This window comes from Osmerus eperlanus, chromosome 10, assembly GCF_963692335.1.
Source record: "Osmerus eperlanus chromosome 10, fOsmEpe2.1, whole genome shotgun sequence".
In the NCBI taxonomy this organism is placed as follows: domain Eukaryota; kingdom Metazoa; phylum Chordata; class Actinopteri; order Osmeriformes; family Osmeridae; genus Osmerus; species Osmerus eperlanus.
In genome coordinates, this window is record NC_085027.1 from 9,656,336 (window position 1) to 9,675,134 (window position 18,799).

General features: G+C 40.8%; 1 protein-coding gene across 1 annotated transcript; it reads right to left on the reverse strand.

Annotated features, from left to right (window-relative positions):
• Positions 1-7,535: 7,535 nt before the first annotated feature.
• hsd17b12b (hydroxysteroid (17-beta) dehydrogenase 12b) lies at positions 7,536-18,494 on the reverse strand. Its single transcript, XM_062471051.1, has 11 exons — positions 18,156-18,494; positions 12,837-12,883; positions 12,250-12,325; positions 11,526-11,633; positions 11,270-11,334; positions 11,102-11,146; positions 10,820-10,854; positions 10,218-10,299; positions 9,753-9,818; positions 9,482-9,631; positions 7,536-9,285 (listed from the first exon to the last, which is right to left on the reverse strand). Exons 1-11 carry the CDS (start codon positions 18,331-18,333, stop codon positions 9,178-9,180), a joined length of 960 nt encoding a protein of 319 aa, XP_062327035.1. The 5' UTR covers positions 18,334-18,494; the 3' UTR covers positions 7,536-9,177.
• Between the last annotated feature and the right edge of the window lie 305 nt (positions 18,495-18,799).

Genomic DNA, 18,799 nt, shown 5'->3' on the forward strand with positions numbered 1-18,799 from the left:
AGTTGTTGGGACTCTTATCTGCTATGGGCCCTGTCTGCTATCCAATTATTAGGGCTATGGAAAGGTCATTGTGCAAGTAAATTACCTGCTTTGCATTAAATTATCACATCCTCTTGGTTTGAGTGTCAGAGAGTATAAACTGCATTTAATGAACAATTAGATTGAGGGACAACTCACTCAGTTTTGTATTCCTTGCTGGGTTCTTTTTAGGTGAAGTTAGGTAAGGCTGTACACTATTACCAAAATCAGTTGTCTTTCAACCAAATTTAAGTTGTCTTTCAGGTAACTTATCTCCCCACCCTCACACCCACAGCACATGTTCTAACAATGCCCTACCCAGAGCACTACTCAGATGGCTGGGCTCTCTTCAATAGTCAGGTTAATTATTAAAGAGTTTCCTCAATATATATTGTAATCAACATATTTGGATATGGGTAGATACAGTAGATACCGTCTTAAAGCTGCTGTTCACTGCATAACAACTTAGGTGTCTGTAAGGTCTATCACACTATCACTCTCTGATTGAAGGAATCTGAGAATTTCTGTTAAGCCGAGTATCATATTTTAAGTATTTGATGCAGTGAAAACGTTTTTAATCAGTTGCATAAGCGAAGAGGTTGAGGATGTAGAATGGAGTAACTCTGGTCTTCCAGTCAATTAACCCTAACTTTAACAAGTTGAAATATTAAATGTTGAATATTAGTATATTTGAAGTCAATCCAGTGTTTCTGTTCTTTCATGTATGTATTACAGCTCTGGGAAAAAATAAGAGACCACTGCACCTTTTTGCAGTGGCTTCTTAAATTTTACCCTTCTGTTCCTCACTCAAAATTGTCCTCAACTTTTTTTTTTAAGGAAAGAAACAATGTGCTTAATTTTGTCCAGGGCTGTATATTCTAAACACTGCCCAGTGTTGCATTGACTTGTTACTTAAATTGTGAACTAAATTGTACTTATTTAACCCTAAATTAGTCATTGCTATCTGCAGAGAGACATACAATACTTTTTATAATTATACAGTTTAATTCTAAAAGTATTTCTAGACAATAACAGTATGTTCAGTTCATAGTCTATAACAAAATCAAATTCCTTAAATTCACACTGTAGATGTCTTGTTAACCACAATATAACTAAACTTTGTCATGCCACAATTGTCTGGATCCATCAACCAAATCTGTAGGGTTCATGTTGAAGTTAGTTTAAGATAAAATTACAATCACTCTCATTAGCTTCATCCCCATAGTGTGCATAAATTTCCATTTGGGAAATGGCGTCCATCTCATGTCCATGCTTAATAAATGGATTTAGGATCCATTAGCTGATGAGATTGGAAATGACATTATGTCCTTCAATGTGAACTAAATTGCATCCATTTTCAAAGATATTATGCGTGAGTAACACCCCTTGTACATGTCAATCAACCCTCTTATCTGCTTCTCCTGGGAAGTTTGTCATCAGTCTGTTATTGTGGGTCAATGGGTGAGTGGAAACTCAGCATCTGAAAAATGCTCAATATGTTAAATTGTAAATAACTGCATCTACTCACGAATGATAATTACTATAGTTTGACCGAAATTAACTTTGGCTGATTGAGGACAATGAAAATATGTTTGTTTTACAAGGCAAATATACTGTATGTTGAGGTAAGGAAGATTCATGAAATGATTAAACGGAAAATGTGTCTTTTTTTACTTTACAGACAAGAGAAAATGGTTGTGCAAAATGTTGATTTGAGAGGGAACATTTTTCACATTTCCATTTCCTACTGAAGTGGTGGACAATCAAAAGGGGGGATTATGATAGGCAAGAGAAAGAGAGAAGAGAGAGATGGTACTCACCACTGGGAGGGTTTCCTGCCCTTCATCAAATGTTTCCCCTCTTCATACTGAGAGAGGGATAAGAAAGGAGGATTTGAATTCAGTTTGAGTTTATTGGTTTATTGCAATCAAGTTCTACCATTCACTACTGAAAGACAAAGGTACTGTAGTATGTATTAAGTGAGCAGATATCATACTGTGCCTATACAGAGAGTCATCATACTGTGCCTATACAGAGTCATTTCCTGCCAAGTTTAGGGCTAGGATATGCAAAATGATTCATAACCTTTTACCCACTGATCTTTTACACTAGACACCCCTAAGCAACACAATCCATATAGTCACAAACACATAAACTAACACACTTGTTAGAGTTATTGCACTGTAAGACAATGATTCAATCAAGACAATAACATTTACCTTAATCAGTCCTACTGAAGGTATTGCAGCCTATTTGATTCAAAATATTCATTCAATACATCTGATTTACTGTGTGTTGCAATTCCATTTATCAGAAGGTGTTATTACACTAACCTTCCATTAGTTCAAGTAGACAATTCAGATACAGAGATATACTGCATGAGGATATTGTCGATTGGGAACAAACTCCAAAGTGAGCTGGCCACGCTCTAGTTGGCGATTCAACGTTTTAGCAAGGGCTGAGAAGGAGAGGTACCTAGGGATCTCTGTTTGTATTAGAAATTGCCTGTCTCTCTTCTCATCCAACTAAAAACAATGGCTGATTGCTTGGAGGCAGATGAATTCCCAGAAAGTAGCTCAATTATTGACTTTGTTAAGTCAACCTATAATGTACAAATCACCATACAGCATGTCTTTGCGACAGCCTAGGTGACAGCACATTCAGCTCACAGTCCAACAGACATCAATTCCTTGCAATCTTCACACTCAATTTGGTCTTGAATGTTGGCAACATCGCTGAACTGAGTTAGGTAGGGTAAATTATACAAATAACCCCTTTGTAGTGCACTATATTTACATTTAGTGACTCCAGGAAGAGAACGTTTGAATTGATAGGCATAGCATGTACAGCCCAAGTTTACAAGATCTTGTGATGAGACTGGTAGTTAGCATGTTTTAGACTGCTAGCCAAGACAAGTGAGTTTATAGGCACTGTAGATAATATAACACAATGCTAAATGTATTGCTGTGTTAGTTACTATAACTATAAATAGTTATAGTTTAGTTCTACCCGGACCTAAAGCTGCTATTAGGGTCTGGGTGTTTAGGGTCTGGGTGTTTAGGGTCTGGGTGTTTAGGGTCTGGGTGTTTAGGGTCTGGGTGTTTAGGGTCTGGGTGTTTAGGGTCTGGGTGTTTAGGGTCTGGGTGTTTAGGGTCTGGGTGTTTAGGGTCTGGGTGTTTAGGGTCTGGGTGTTTAGGGTCTGGGTGTTTAGGGTCTGGGTGTTTAGGGTCTGGGTGTTTAGGGTCTGGGTGTTTAGGGTCTGGGTGTTTAGGGTCTGGGTGTTTAGGGTCTGGGTGTTTAGGGTCTGGGTGTTTAGGGTCTGGGTGTTTAGGGTCTGGGTGTTTAGGGTCTGGGTGTTTAGGGTCTGGGTGTTTAGGGTCTGGGTGTTTAGGGTCTGGGTGTTTAGGGTCTGGGTGTTTAGGGTCTGGGTGTTTAGGGTCTGGGTGTTTAGGGTCTGGGTGTTTAGGGTCTGGGTGTTTAGGGTCTGGGTGTTTAGGGTCTGGGTGTTTAGGGTCTGGGTGTTTAGGGTCTGGGTGTTTAGGGTCTGGGTGTTTAGGGTCTGGGTGTTTAGGGTCTGGGTGTTTAGGGTCTGGGTGTTTAGGGTCTGGGTGTTTAGGGTCTGGGTGTTTAGGGTCTGGGTGTTTAGGGTCTGGGTGTTTAGGGTCTGGGTGTTTAGGGTCTGGGTGTTTAGGGTCTGGGTGTTTAGGGTCTGGGTGTTTAGGGTCTGGGTGTTTAGGGTCTGGGTGTTTAGGGTCTGGGTGTTTAGGGTCTGGGTGTTTAGGGTCTGGGTGTTTAGGGTCTGGGTGTTTAGGGTCTGGGTGTTTAGGGTCTGGGTGTTTAGGGTCTGGGTGTTTAGGGTCTGGGTGTTTAGGGTCTGGGTGTTTAGGGTCTGGGTGTTTAGGGTCTGGGTGTTTAGGGTCTGGGTGTTTAGGGTCTGGGTGTTTAGGGTCTGGGTGTTTAGGGTCTGGGTGTTTAGGGTCTGGGTGTTTAGGGTCTGGGTGTTTAGGGTCTGGGTGTTTAGGGTCTGGGTGTTTAGGGTCTGGGTGTTTAGGGTCTGGGTGTTTAGGGTCTGGGTGTTTAGGGTCTGGGTGTTTAGGGTCTGGGTGTTTAGGGTCTGGGTGTTTAGGGTCTGGGTGTTTAGGGTCTGGGTGTTTAGGGTCTGGGTGTTTAGGGTCTGGGTGTTTAGGGTCTGGGTGTTTAGGGTCCTTACAGTCCATGAGCTCATGTTTTGTTTGCTCTGGTATATGGGTCTGGCACACCCTCCTATTCAAACAGATTTCCCTTCAACCAAAATCTGGTCAGGCCAATCACAACCGTTTATCTGATAAGGAGTGGGCTTAATACAATGACTGTACAGAGGAGCACTGTTGAGGTATTTCCGTAAACATCCAAGATGACATTCCGTTCGGACCAAAAACATTTTCTCATTTAACAGTCATTGGGACCGCCCAAGACCTAAATATGTGACAATAAATGCCAGGGTCTCTCCATGTGTTTTTGTGGGTCAAGGACCGGCCACTTCATGAAGTTGAAATGCGGCAAGTGTATTCTCAGGCCCCATGGACGTACAGTGTTGACTGGTCTCGATAAATAAATATACATTTGTAAACGGATTCGCCGTCTAGCGTTCAGCCAATGGGCATTGCAACTAGAATTCGCTGAAAAGAAGACAGTAACAAGAGTTGTTCTCAATCCTGCTCCTTGGGCCCCCTTCCCTGCATGTTTTAGACCAGGGTTCTCCAATCCTGGTCCTTGAGGGCCAGGGGTCATTATCAACAGAAGCCTGATAACGACCCATTCATTTGAATCAGGTGTGTTGGAGCAGGGAAATATCTAAAACATGCAGGTTAGGGGGGCATAAGGACTAGGATTGAGAACCACTAACTACTGCATCCAAAACGAACTTCACAAGAAACAAACTGGCAGACTCCACATTGTCACTGAACATTTTCACAACCTGGTATTTATGGAAATGAAAGTAAAAAAAGAAAATCGATTTTTTCTCATCCCATCGTATTATTATAAAAATATTCCTGTATTCTTATTGGCCAATATCAACCTGTCCTCTGACTTAGCCGACATCAGAGGAAAGTCTTACATTGTAGCCTACTGTCCAGAGTAATCACTGAGGATGAATTATGAAAAAGAGAAAGAAAACTGGATTTTTTGCTAAAATTAACATATAACTGACAGGACAACAATCTGGGTTACAAAGCATGTTATAAAAGCACAAATGACATACACTGGACATGCAGTTTAAAACTTGCCAACAGTGCCACCATATGGAGATCCCCAGTTCCAACCATTGACATTTCCAGTGTCTAGAACAACTCATAGCACTGCATTAGATGCCATAAAATAGTTTAATAGAATACATTGATTTTCTGGTCAAAGGAACTACCCTTCCCAGCAATTTAAAGAAGACAGTCAATAATCAACAGAAGACCACTAGTCTGACCTGTCATATAATCGGTGTCACCTTAATAAGCAAACTAGTAAGTAGGTTTATAGTTGATTTACACTTCAAACCCAAATTACATTAATTAGTAAGTGTAGTGTGTGTACTACCAATTGTTGTTGACTGATCTAACTTTGAGCAAGTGGTGGAAAAAAAGTGAAAGAAAATCTTCTTACAGTTTATTTTGGGAATTAACAGAAATATGCTGTTTTCTGTTCTCATCATTTAACAAATGTCAAAAATAACAGTAACAATAATGGTATCAAAAGTCCATGCTGCATTTACAGTAAAGCCTGTTTTGCTGTTCACAAGCACAACCTCAATGCATACAATTCCTATTGATGAAATATAAATACTTGTTGAGATGTGCATCTACTCTTCAAATCAAACTTTGAATCCATTCTGAGGAGGGTCACTAAGAATTCAATAATTAAACTAAATTAAAGAAGGTTGAGTCTTGCGGGAAGAGCTAAGGCCTCTTTCCGTTTTCCTCTCAGCTTTTCAGCCTTTGTGATTGAGGTCACAAGAAGTCCCTTTCAAAAATGTTATGCGGACTCCCCATGTCTGGAGTCCAGTCTATGAGTGGAGCCTCTGCAGGCGTCACAGAGCCGTCCCTCAGTGCTCCTCCTCAGACCCTCCAAGGTCTGCAGGAAGGAGCGCTGGGCCAGATCTTCTTCCAGGGAGGATCCTCCTTCTTCCTCTTCTTCTGTGATGTTAGAGAAGAGACATGGCTGCATCCGTAGGAGGCGGGGCTCTCGGTAGATTCCTCGGCAGACCCGCGGTGGCGCCAGAAAATGGGGGTACTCCTCCATCGCCAAAGGCAACAAATGTGCTGGCAGTGTGTCCAGACTAGTGGCCATAACTCTCCAGATCTGTGATGAGGGGTGGGTGGAAAGTTTGTCTCAGAGGTTAACCTGAATTTTACCAATCAAACAAATTGACAGTGGTAAGGTAGAAGACTTGGTCAAATTTCTCAGATAAATGTTGATTTGAAATTCCTCGGTCCAGTTCTTACATACTTTGTCTCTGCGACTGGCCTCGGTAGCGGTGGGATGAGGTTATGGGTCCCACTTGCACTTACTCTGTTTCCACTCACTTGATGCTCTTCAAATTCTGTGGCATGCCTTTGTGAGATACTGATACTCCAAGCAGCAAGTGCTTATATAGATCTCACCACCCACACCCTCTCTCTTCCTCTGGGTATGCCCCCCTCCCTTACACCATGACGAAACACTTCCGGCTTCCATACCGATCCAACGGAATCAGCCCCCAGGAATAGCTGGCAAGCAGATGATGGATACAGAATGAGGTGACAGCAGGGTTGGCAATATCAAATAAGAGAAAGTGAGAGGGATTTTAGCTTTCTGAAAATGCAGAGTGCACAACAATGCAGAATAACAATCAGCCAAGAAACATATCAAAGCAGATATGTAAAAAAATCAAAATAATCACCTCAATCTGAGCATGGCAAATGAACATATATGTATGGGTGGGCTTTTGCTCTACTCGGTAAGGTCTTGGGGCCCATATTGTCATAGGTATTACCAGTATGTGTTTTCCAACAAAGACAACGTCATAACTGGCATATGGACATGGGGAGTCTTACACAGTATCTATAATTATGCCATTACCCATCTACAGCATATGTAGCTTCCTGTTATGTGCCTGTTACGGATATGACACATTGCAAATAGCATATTAGGATACTCATGAAGAACTATATGATACCTCATGCATGAATTGCAAAAGTGACAAATGTATATACAGAAGTTGACAAATTGTCAGGAACTGTTTGATTTTGAGACCAATGGGTTGGCTGGCTACTCGCCATCTGCTGTTGTCCTGACAGGGAGCTAGATGGGGCTACATGAGAGTATGGGTCGTAAATCGAGACCAAAGCAACACACAGACACACAGCAGCACCATGTGATACTGTAAGAGTATGACTAAACAGAAACATGGATCTCTTGATGTACTCTTTCAGAAGGAACTTATCATTTGAACAGGAGTCAACTCCACAAATGCTTCTAAAGAAGGTATGCATCATCACTGAAAAAAGTTACATTGACAAGCATGTTTATTGATGGAATGTGTATAGACAACAGATGTAACTAGGCCAGGGATTTAAACACACTGAACTAAATACTCCACTCAAAACACTCAAGAGCATCTTGTTTAAACTGAACAAAAGTGAAGTCTAACTAATATATTCATATGAGGTATAGAAATAATATATAGTTATGCCGCATGTCAAACCATAATACTTTCATTGACCTCAAAAAATCTGTTCACAAGTCAAATGTTTCATTCCAAAAAGCTATATCCATCCTAACAAAATGACACTTTGATACTTGGAATCAGTCCTCACAAACATGACCAACTTTTTATAAAAAATTGTTTTTGAATAACGATGTGCCATCTTAGATTGTTTGGTGAGGTTATGCCAATGTTCCAGAAGATGGAAGTTTTTCTCAACTCAGACCTACAAGACAGAAACATTTTGATCTACCAATTTTGTCTCCATAGTGAGAAGTGATTGATTGGTCATTCAGCAAAACAGCATTAGTATGAAGCAATTCTACGACACACTCACTTAGTAATCATACATTTCTTGGGAAATGTATGGTTGTTGTTTTTCTAGAAATATTGAGCGTTTTTCGAGACAACCTGATGTGTAACAACAAAACTTAAAATGTTGCTGAAATTGTCAAACCTTTGAAAATGCTGAACTTATTCAAGTGTGATGTAGTTAGTACACTGCCTCCTTCGCCAGGATAAATAGTAAATTACAAAGCCAGGTGTACTTGTCTATGCATTCAAGTTTACGTCTCTCACACTTTTATTCACACTGATCTGCCAAGAATCACTTAGTTTTATTGTGCAACTTCCTTCAAACCTAACTTACCACTGGAAACTGGGAGAATCTTTTCATAGCCTTACTAGAAGGAGTAGTTGTTTCTCCCATCAATCTAGGTCTCCTCTCGCACCATAGATCACAACTGTTACAAAACCATTTTGCACATTTTGTGAATATTGGACAATTAGAGTCAAGTCAGGCATTGATTCCACAACAGGCTATCTGATTTGTTAGTGCGCCTGGCTGGTTAAGATCAACAACTGCTTTAGATAATAAAGACCTGGAAAACCATATACAATTTCTGTATATGGTTTTACGAACCCTTCAACAAGGGTTGAAGGGTTCGGTTCTCAGAAATCTTAAGGAAAAATATCATTTTGGAATGAACTATCTTAATGAACTATCTTCTAACAAAAGGATGTAAGAAAAAGAATGTCAACGCATTGTATTTGGGGTATTATCTGAAGCAATTAAGAACAAGCAATTAAGAACAATATGCCTTTTAGAAGAAATTAGACAGATCATGAACTGTTTTTTTAATTTTGTACGTAAACTTACCAAAATCTTCCCGAAAACTAAAGTCAAATAAGAGTTAGTCTTTTTATGTAAGAGCTTGTTCAAAGTCTCAATCTTCAATTTTCAACTCAAGAACACACACGTAAACGTTCACCAAGAACTATACCAGAGCTTCCCTAAAGCTAAGGTGTAATTTGCCACCTTTCATACTAGAGGACCACACTTTCATGTTCTTGGTGATCAATTCCACGATGTTATGAAGGAAAATTAAGCAGATGGTCCCATAGTTTCATTGTTGGTCCAATTTAGCGAGAGCTCTTGAGCACCTTTAACCCTGCTTCTGTTTCTTCAGGTAGCGAGAGCGCTGAGACAAGCTCATTCCCATCACATAACTGTTCAGGAGCCTTGCAGGAAGCAGGGCTGTGGTCAACCATCCCTGAGGAAAAGGAGCACACATTATAGAGCAATATTCTTTGGCGAATGCATTTCAGGATTTAAGTTGTAACTTGTGCAAGTCCTGTTAAGTCCTGAAAATTCACCATGTTGTAATTGGGATTCAATACACAACTGGCATTTCAACACACGCATCCAAGACCCAGACGCATGCGCTCACATAACTCCCATGCCCTTACCAAGATAGAATGGGGTAGGTAGCCGTTGGTCTGACTCTCCAGTCCGACCGTATTGAGCTCTGCAGCCACATAGCGCTGTGGGCTGGGCTTGTCAAGCGTGGCCCGGCGGATCTTGCTCAGCTTGGTTGCCACGTAGAATGGCAGGACGCTCTGAAGAAGCAATGGGGTTTGATTACTGACAGGAGAAGTGAAACTGAAAACGGTAAACACTAGAAAACACTGACATTCTAAGAACTGATCATAACTGAAGATGTATGTACATCTGTTTTACCTGAATGATGATGCCTTTGCTCTTGTACTCAGCATCTAGCCCCCGGGAGAAGAAGTCCACAAATGCCTTGGGGAGCAAGGAACAAGGGGGGCGGGTTACAGAACCAAATCTTCCTTAAAAACCTACTTGGAAACATCTGTGCATGCAAGTTTTTATAATTTTCTTAGAATACATTATGCATTTGTATGTGTATAAGGAAGAGATATCATTGTTCATGTAAGTCGTAACGTCTCTACAAAAGGCTAATCGTTGTTGCAAGTCACTTCCGTGAAAAAGACTGGGTATACACAGGACAATTGCATTTTCAGGCCTGAAATGTAAGATTTACACTGAGCATTGCGGACAATAAAGTCAACAAAATGAACAACATGGAGGGTGCTTACCATGGTCCAGACTCAGCTGGTAAGCAATTTGCAAAAGCTTCCACACTAAGTATAATAAAATGGAAAAATATCAGGCTACTACCTTGGAGGCGGAGTAGATAGTGAGGAGGGGAACAGGATACATTCCACTGGCTGAGGAGATGTTAAGGATGGCACCCTTCTTTCTGAGAAATGAGGGAAATAGAAAAAAGGTACCAATATGAAGTAATGTGATGCTATACGAATGGGCACAATGTGTGTGGAGAATAGAATCAATCTTGACCACTTGCCTCCTTGAGTGTCTCAGTGTACAGTATGATTAGAGGAAACAGTTTGTAGTGTCCCACTATTGCCTATGCACACACTGTCAAGAAACCACAAAGCTAGTTCGATTAAATCTCTTAAAAATGTGCTGCCGAGTTTATTGATGGTCATTATCTATAGAACAGAACCTGAGGACCGTTCAAAAGGAGAAAATGGATTCAAGCCAAATGCAAATTTTATTGAGCCACGGTTAACTGAGTTTTTTTCTGTTATGCTACTGTAGTTTGATAAGAGTTGCGCAAAGGAGACTGGCATTATTATTGACATCAAGTCTCAATTTTTATTGCATGGTGAAGTTCTTGTTAAGGTAAACAACTGTTAATATTGCAGTTGTAAGCAGCCGTAAAACCTCCCTCTCTCCCCCCCCCCCTTTTTCCTCACCTCTCCACCATCCGGGGTAGCACCAAACGTGTCATCTGCAGACAGACATACAGATGAGTGGAAAGCATGGAGAGGTGAGAAGAACATGAGGGAGATAAAAACAGATACATATTGACTGTGTGCGTTAAGGGAAGCGGAAGGCGTGGGTATAGATTCACTGTTGCTTTGGGAACAGTCGTACAGAGATGAAAGGGGGCGGGACCATCCACCCTCCTCCTTACATAGAGAGCTGTATTTGTGTGTGCGTGTGTGAGTGTAGGACTGTCCAAAGTGAGCACTGACCTGACAGACAGATGTGATGTTGATGTTGATCATAGTGTCTATGAACTGAAAGGAAAAAAAAACAATAACATATTACTAGCGAGACAATAAAATGTTAGGTTTGTGTCTGTATGCATGTAACTTCATATCTCGATGATAAAGAGTAAGAACAGGATCATTGGGACTCACACTGTCCAGATTGGGAACATTGAGGAAGAATTCTGGGTAAGAGTAGGAGATTCCAACATTATTCACTATAAAAGAGAACAGGAGGGAAAACAAATAATAGTGTGAGTGATGAAGACTCCAACTTTGGTTCAAATGAATTAAGAACTCAATATAATTTCAAACAAAAAATAGGGTGGAGAATTTAGACCTGGATTGCACAAAAATGCATTAGGGGCAACATGTTAATGATTGAAAGATGTTTCGATCTTATCCTTACCTAATACACCAATCTCTAGTCCAGCAAGACCAGCTTCAATCTTATGATAAATGTCTAGAGCACTGAAGTCTGCTGCAATGGTTTTGGTCTCAACACCGCATGTACTTTCTAAAGGGAAAAAAAGTGAGTTATTAAACATTTGAGAGAAAAATGTAGTGGCTACATCAACCAGCAGATGGTGTTGTCCCATAAGAAACTGGGGATTGGCTGGGTCAGTGATGTTTTGAGTGGCACTGGTTTACATTGCATGATGGGTTGTTCAGATTTATTTGGGGTTTGATTCAGACACTACAGCGGTAACGGTTTCATCAACAGGAAGGCCAGACTAACCTAGTGATGTGCATGTATGATGGCCACAGTGATGACCACTCCTCGGTTAACTGAAAATAATGTTTGACCTTTTATGGTTTTGGACACATCAATTTCAGCAGAGGTGATATAGGAGGCTATTTGGCTTCAAATGTGTGAGCAATGTTAAGAAACAAGAACACAGTTTATGGGTAGGTGATTCCCCAAAGGTAAGAATGATTAGTCAGCTTTCTGATCTCTGTCTTACAGGTGCCTGTTCTCAGATACAAGATAAGAGCACAGGGTTGAAAAAAAGTCAGAATAAAAGCCTACCTACATTAGGCCTACATGGTACACACGCTTATCCAGTGAGCCTGGATATTCAGTATCCTGGACACTATTTCACCCAGGACGCACACTTTCTCCATATGCTCACCAATTGACTTGGAGACTTCATCCAGCTTTTCCTGAGTACGGCTGATGAGCACAATAGAAAAGCCCCGACGAGCGAGCTATGGAGAAACATGTCAACAATCAGGGCATGTGTTACTGTACTGTAGGTGAGGAGCCAGAAACAGTCTAAACTGTCGGCTCTTCAAAGCTGCTCTGGGCACTAGCATCCCACAAAACGTATTTACATTTACATTACATTTAGTCATTTAGCAGACACTCTTATCCAGAGGGACTTACAGTAAGTACAGGGACATTCCCCCAGAGGCAAGTAGGGTGAAGTGCCTTGCCCAAGGACTCAACGTCATTTTGCACAGCCGGGAATCGAACTGGCAACCTTCAGATTACTAGCCCGATTCCCTAACCGCTCAGCCATCTGACTCCCATATTTATAATAAATACACACCTTAGAGAGCTGTTTTTTAGATACAGCTCTTGTACAGTGTACGCATGTGAGGAATCCCCTTTCACCACTCCACCTCTATTCTCTGATCTCCTGGTGCAAACCTCTCTCCTGATGACTCATTGTAATTGCTGTCGAGGGCCTGACGTGTGAAACACAGGGAATCTTACCTCCTCCGCGTAGGCTTTCCCGATTCCGTCCGTAGCTCCCGTCACAACTGGAGTGCAGAAGAAACAAGGAAAAATTGCTTTAGTAAAAAGAGACGCATGCAAAATACGACACCAATGAGGATTTGATAGTTCACAATGAATTCCACAATTAAATATTGTGAATATGACGGATAGGTTACCAAATATGATATTAGAACAGTATTGTAGTACATAAGACATTATTAGAAAACATTTGATACAAACTAGGGATAGGCTTTTGTTAAAGCCATCTCTAGCCATTTCCCCCCATATCCACTGCCTTTCCCACCCGTCCGTCACTACACCCAAGCCCCTTCCCTCTGCAACCTTGATGAGGACGAGATGCAAAGCATCCACTGGGGCTGCCCAAGAGCAGAGAGGAGAGGAGGAAAAGGACAGAGGGAGGGCAGATGACGAACATGAAGATAGAGAAGGACGGGGGATGAGGAAGGATTCTGGGGCCAGCTAAAAATAGAACAAGCAGATTGAACAGAAGAGAGGAGAACAGGGGGAGAGAAGAGTGAGGGGGAGTGTGTATGGGCAACAACACGGGAAACATTTGGCAAGGTTATTTTTAGCCATTTTAAGAATGAATTACTCTGCATGAGGGGAAACAAATTGGGTTTACTACTCAAGGTGTTCCCTTCACTCAAAAAAACAAGGGCTATATTAATAATCATATAATATTAATAAAAACCACCATTACACATGAAAAGATGTCCACGTACCCACGTAGGGCAGAAGCTAGCCTTGTTATAGTAAATATGGTGAGTTATTGACATTTAACTCAAGTATTTATTTGCTTCTCGTTTAAAATTACATTAAAGTAGTCATACTAATAGACTAGACATTGACTGTAGCTGGTTGGAGCTTAACTTAAAACCCCTACAGAGTCCACTAATGTAGGCTATTTTAAATAACGCAACAAATTTTGACATTTTTCCAAATCCAACGGATAATTCTAAGACCTATTTCAATTACTTTACCTATAGTCCACGTGATTGATTAACCCAATCTGCTACACTGCCCATTTTAGTCACACAGATCTAATGGCAAGTGGAAATCTTATAGGCCATTATTTCTTAATGCAGTTTCTCCTTTAGATAATGAGTGTGCTGGCTAACTGTTACATAACACTGAGAAGTCTAAGGATCATTATTTTGGCGAGAAGAGGCACACATTGGCACTTTGTTGATGAATCCATGCCAATTATTTCCAAAAGACACAATACAAACTTGAAAAGAACTAATCACTAAAAGGCATGAGGAAAATGGTGGTGGTTGTAAATAACACCATTTCATTATTCTGATGTCAGGTGACACATAGTTCATCATTGAAAATATTTCTCCAATTTTGTGAGTTTTAAAGAACATGCATAATTGTGAAAAACAAGCTACATTTAGAATTAAACAGAATTTCAAAAGGAATTTCTCTGCAGACCAGAACTGGGTATAGCTGCATGTATACACACACTTGAATATTCCAGAGCTAAAAAAAGATCTAGAGATTTAAATAGCGGCAGGCACTGCAGCCTTGTCTTCCAACATTACTGCACAGAATACCAACGAGCGCCTGCTCCCAGCAGTCCCCTATACCCTCAGTTACACACAAGCGGACACACTTGCCGATCCCAAAAGAACACTGAATGTGCTTTGAAGGCACGCACTGTACTGTGTTCTTTTACTGCAAACCCATTCATGGTTGAGTGCCAGCCTTGAACATAAATTCTGGCCTTGGATGCACCAGTGTTACACAATTCCCCTGTCTCTCTCTCTACTGAGAGGACATCGTCTCTCTGATTTGTTGAAATATGATGGAACCACCCGCTCCACTAGGAGGCACGCCTCCTTAGACAGCATAGGGTTCAATGTGACTTTACAGTTAGGCAGATCTATCAAATGAACACATTGGATATAGCCTCGGACTGTTATTGGGTGGGTAATAACCAAAAGGTTACTCCCTACAGTTTATTATGGGTCAGGTCCAAGCAGAACTTAATGACCATGAGTCTGCCACTTAGCTGTCCTTGACAGCTGTGTCCAACAACAAGCTACACATTTATGTTTTGCAACAATGGTAGATTCACTCCTTAGACAGCATAGGGTTCAATGTGACTTTACAGTTATGCAGATTATTTTGAAATATTGCAGTCATAAACCCTGTATAGATTTGTCTATACCTCCTTGAGGTAACATCTGATCTAACATGATGTTATAGGTGAAAGTGTATTTCTCAAAAAATGTGTGTGTTAACCTAGTCATTTATCAATGGAGGAAGAAAGGTTTTATTTGCAAAAACACGAGCAGGAAAAAAGGCTTATATTAGTATTTTTCAATTAAATAACAGTTCTTGTGTAGTTGTAGTGGGTGTGTCTGAAATTAGACTATTCCTAAATCAAATTAAAAAAATGTTTTATATATATTTAAACTGCGGTCTGAGGACCCTATGTTATGTGTGCCTATCCAAACTAGGTCCCAACTTAAGCTTGTTCTCCATATTTACTACTAACCTCACTTTTATTTACCAGTGGGTCAATGGACAAGCTTCTACTGCGCTTAGAACAAGTGCTTTCTGATTTCCAATCACGTATATCTTTATTGATGTGCAAAAAAAGTTTGATCACAGTGCTGCAGCATGACCTTTTTAGCAGTTTACAGTTGCACAAGAAGTTGCACCTACAGCTAATTTAATTACCTGAACTAAAGTCTACAGCATTTAGACGACAAAGTAAAACATTCAGACATGGTTAGCATACTATGACCAGCAGATGAGAAACGATTTCATGTAAGCAATTCATTTTCAACAAAAGGATTTCAGTCGTCCATGACAGCATGTAAAGAACAGTCACAGTAGAGTCTTCTATATCATCCTAACAGAACAAGAGGCGTTTTGGTGGGGAGCTCACAATGAAATGATGGGGGAGAGGCGGAGTAGAAGTTGAGAATACACGCTTACTGGAAAGACAAAAGTGTGCATGAATAGAAGAATAGTCATGGTATTTAAAGCAGTGTCATGTGGCAGAGTGTATACATAGTTTATTACACAGACACACAGCAGACACACAGCAGACACACAGCAGACACACAGCAGACACACAGCAGACACACAGCAGACACACAGCAGGCACACAGCAGGCACACAGCAGACACACAGCAGACACACAGCAGGCACACAGCAGGCACACAGCAGGCACACAGCAGGCACACAGCAGGCACACAGCAGGCACACAGCAGACACACAGCAGACACACAGCAGACACACAGCAGACACACAGCAGGCACACAGCAGGCACACAGCAGGCACACAGCAGGCACACAGCAGGCACACAGCAGGCACACAGCAGGCACACAGCAGACACACAGCAGACACACAGCAGGCACACAGCAGACACACAGACAGACAGAGGACAGAGGAGACACACTTTTAATGAGCAGAGAGAAAATGAAACAAATCCCCTGAGTACTCAGTCTCTTTTTATGAATGGCTCTAGTCTCTTTTTATAAATTGCTCTAGTCAGTTTTTATAAATCAGGACCATTTCTCAAGTCAGCTTTAGGGAAAAAGCCTCATGATAAGGATAATTATAAGGGCCAAACTTGCCATGTTATTCCTGTATCACACCTATATTTGAAATACAACTTCCATTCACTCTACACTAACTCAGAAATAATTTGAATGCTAATTTTCTATCAAATGAACACATTGGATATAGCCTCGGACTGTTATTGGGTGGCTAATAACCAAAAGGTTACTCCCTACAGTTTATTATGGGTCAGGTCCAAGCAGAACTCAATGACCATGAGTCTGCCACTTAGCTGTCCTTGACAGCTGTGTCCAACAACAAGCTACACATTTATGTTTTGCAACAATGGTAGATATCAGTTGCATCCCTTTGTCTAAAACCAGGTAGCACACAATTCATACAATATTACGCAACACTGTAGTTATTGTGGATAATATTGTGCGTTCAGAGTAGTTCTGTCTGTCTCATTTAGTAGCCTAGGCTACTCCACTGTCTGCTGAAATGTGGAGCATTTGTTTCAGCAAAGACATGGCACTTGACATTCACAGGTTCACCTAATCTGACAAATAAGATGTCCTTGTTTATTTCACGAAAATCGCAATTTGCATGACATATCAAAGTTTAAAAATTTAGGAGTATCTATACTCCACACCAAGGTCACTGTGAACATGGGCTGAGAGTACTATGACATGCTACTTACTCATAACTGCAAAATAGTATGAGTCAGTTATTGACCTATTGTCGCCATGGTTTATACCCCCTTCAGATTTTCAGCGGGTTGTGGTTCAGAATATAATGTGAAGCATTGCTGGCTTGCATGGATAGGTACTAAGTAACAGTACAAGTATATCTTTGCCTGAAATACTATAGCCTACAGAGGCAGACAGAATGACACTTAAGACTCAGGGGGCTAAGGGATATCTCCTGATTGCTTAATCCTTCAAACAGTTAAAGCCAGGGACACACTAGAGGATTTTTTTTTATCTTAACCTACTAATCATGAAAATGATTCATATCTATGCATTCATATCCCATAGTATCCACTAATCTATTAAAATGCAATGCAGATTCATAGTTGCACACATACTTGGATAAGCAATCGTATGACAAACTTGGATCTAAAATGTTTTATACTATCAGCAAAGTCCAGGATTTATTCACATCCATTATGTTAAGGGGGAGAAAACACCATCCATCACATTATTCACTGTAGTGAGGCACAGAGACAGCGCCATTGTACTACAATGGTGTTACATTGTAGAAAAACCACGAGATCTCAGTACCATAAGTCAGCAACAGAGTTAGGTCTAGGGCGTACTCGATTCGAGAAAGGCTAGCCAATCTTTAAAAGTTGGGAAGAAATTGGAAATAGAAAATAATGACTGTTACACATGGATATTTTATTGTTTGATTATGTAGCCTAATGTGTTAGTTAGTTAGGCACAAAGTTAGGCAATAGATAAAAACCGTGTAATAGGAAAAAGTTATTTCTACAGTAGCCTAGTCTTGAGACGTTCATTCAGTCTATCAAATAGCAACCTAAAACACATTTACACTTTCTTTTATAAGCAACGTATACCACTGCTAAATTGTATTTCATCATGAGCAAGCTTTCTTATTTGCAGGGCAGACGGTCAAGACAAGAGAAACATTAGTCTACAGATCACAGATGCAGCAGATAACCTTTTGCCTAGAAGCCTAAGAGCCTCGAGTCTATGTCATCATGACATCGGATTACTCCCGTGATATAGCTCGAATTGTTACTTATATGCCACTCACCTGCCCATTTTCCGAGGTTAGTTGGTGATACCAACCGGCCGTTCCCCAGTACCCATACCCTGATCCCGGAGAGCAATCGATAAATGGAGCACACTGACACCCAGGCCGTAGTCAATACACCAATCCAAAAAAGTGGCGTTTCCACCGTGCGCAGAATAAGCTCTCCGTTCGACGACATAATAGCACAATGCACTCAACTCAATACGCACTTATCTAAAATGTGCTTGTGTAAACTGGTCTAGTTGTTGACCACGGGCTGTTGACCAAAGGTTTACACTATCCTGCTCATCGAAATCGCTATTTTATCTGCAAACTCGTGCTTCCGCGTCTGACACTTCCGGGTCACCACACATTTGCACCAATGATTGGTGTAGATATGAGTGCATCAAAATGTACGAAATGTGATTGGTTTATTGTGATGTCAATTATTCTCGTTTAGTTTTACGACAGGTGGAAGGTAGCATTCTCTGATTGGTTAGAAATATTGTTTGATTATGTGCAGAGATTTTTTTAGTCTAACGCACGACCAGTAGATCAATATGAGAAAGACAAACGCTGTTAGCCCTTTAGATTTGCTGTCCATATTAACAAAAAACTCAATAGTTAAATATGTCATTACTTCAGCACAACACCAATGTCGACAG

Coding starts and splice junctions, on each gene's coding strand:
- hsd17b12b (XM_062471051.1), bottom strand. CDS start 18,333: ATGTCGTCGAACGGAGAGCTTATTCTGCGCACGGTGGAAACGCCACTT. Junction 11,147..11,269: donor ATGTTCCCAATCTGGACAGT/GTGAGTCCCAAT, acceptor TTTTCCTTTCAG/TTCATAGACACTATGATCAA. Junction 9,819..10,217: donor CTATCTACTCCGCCTCCAAG/GTAGTAGCCTGA, acceptor TTGCTCCCCAAG/GCATTTGTGGACTTCTTCTC.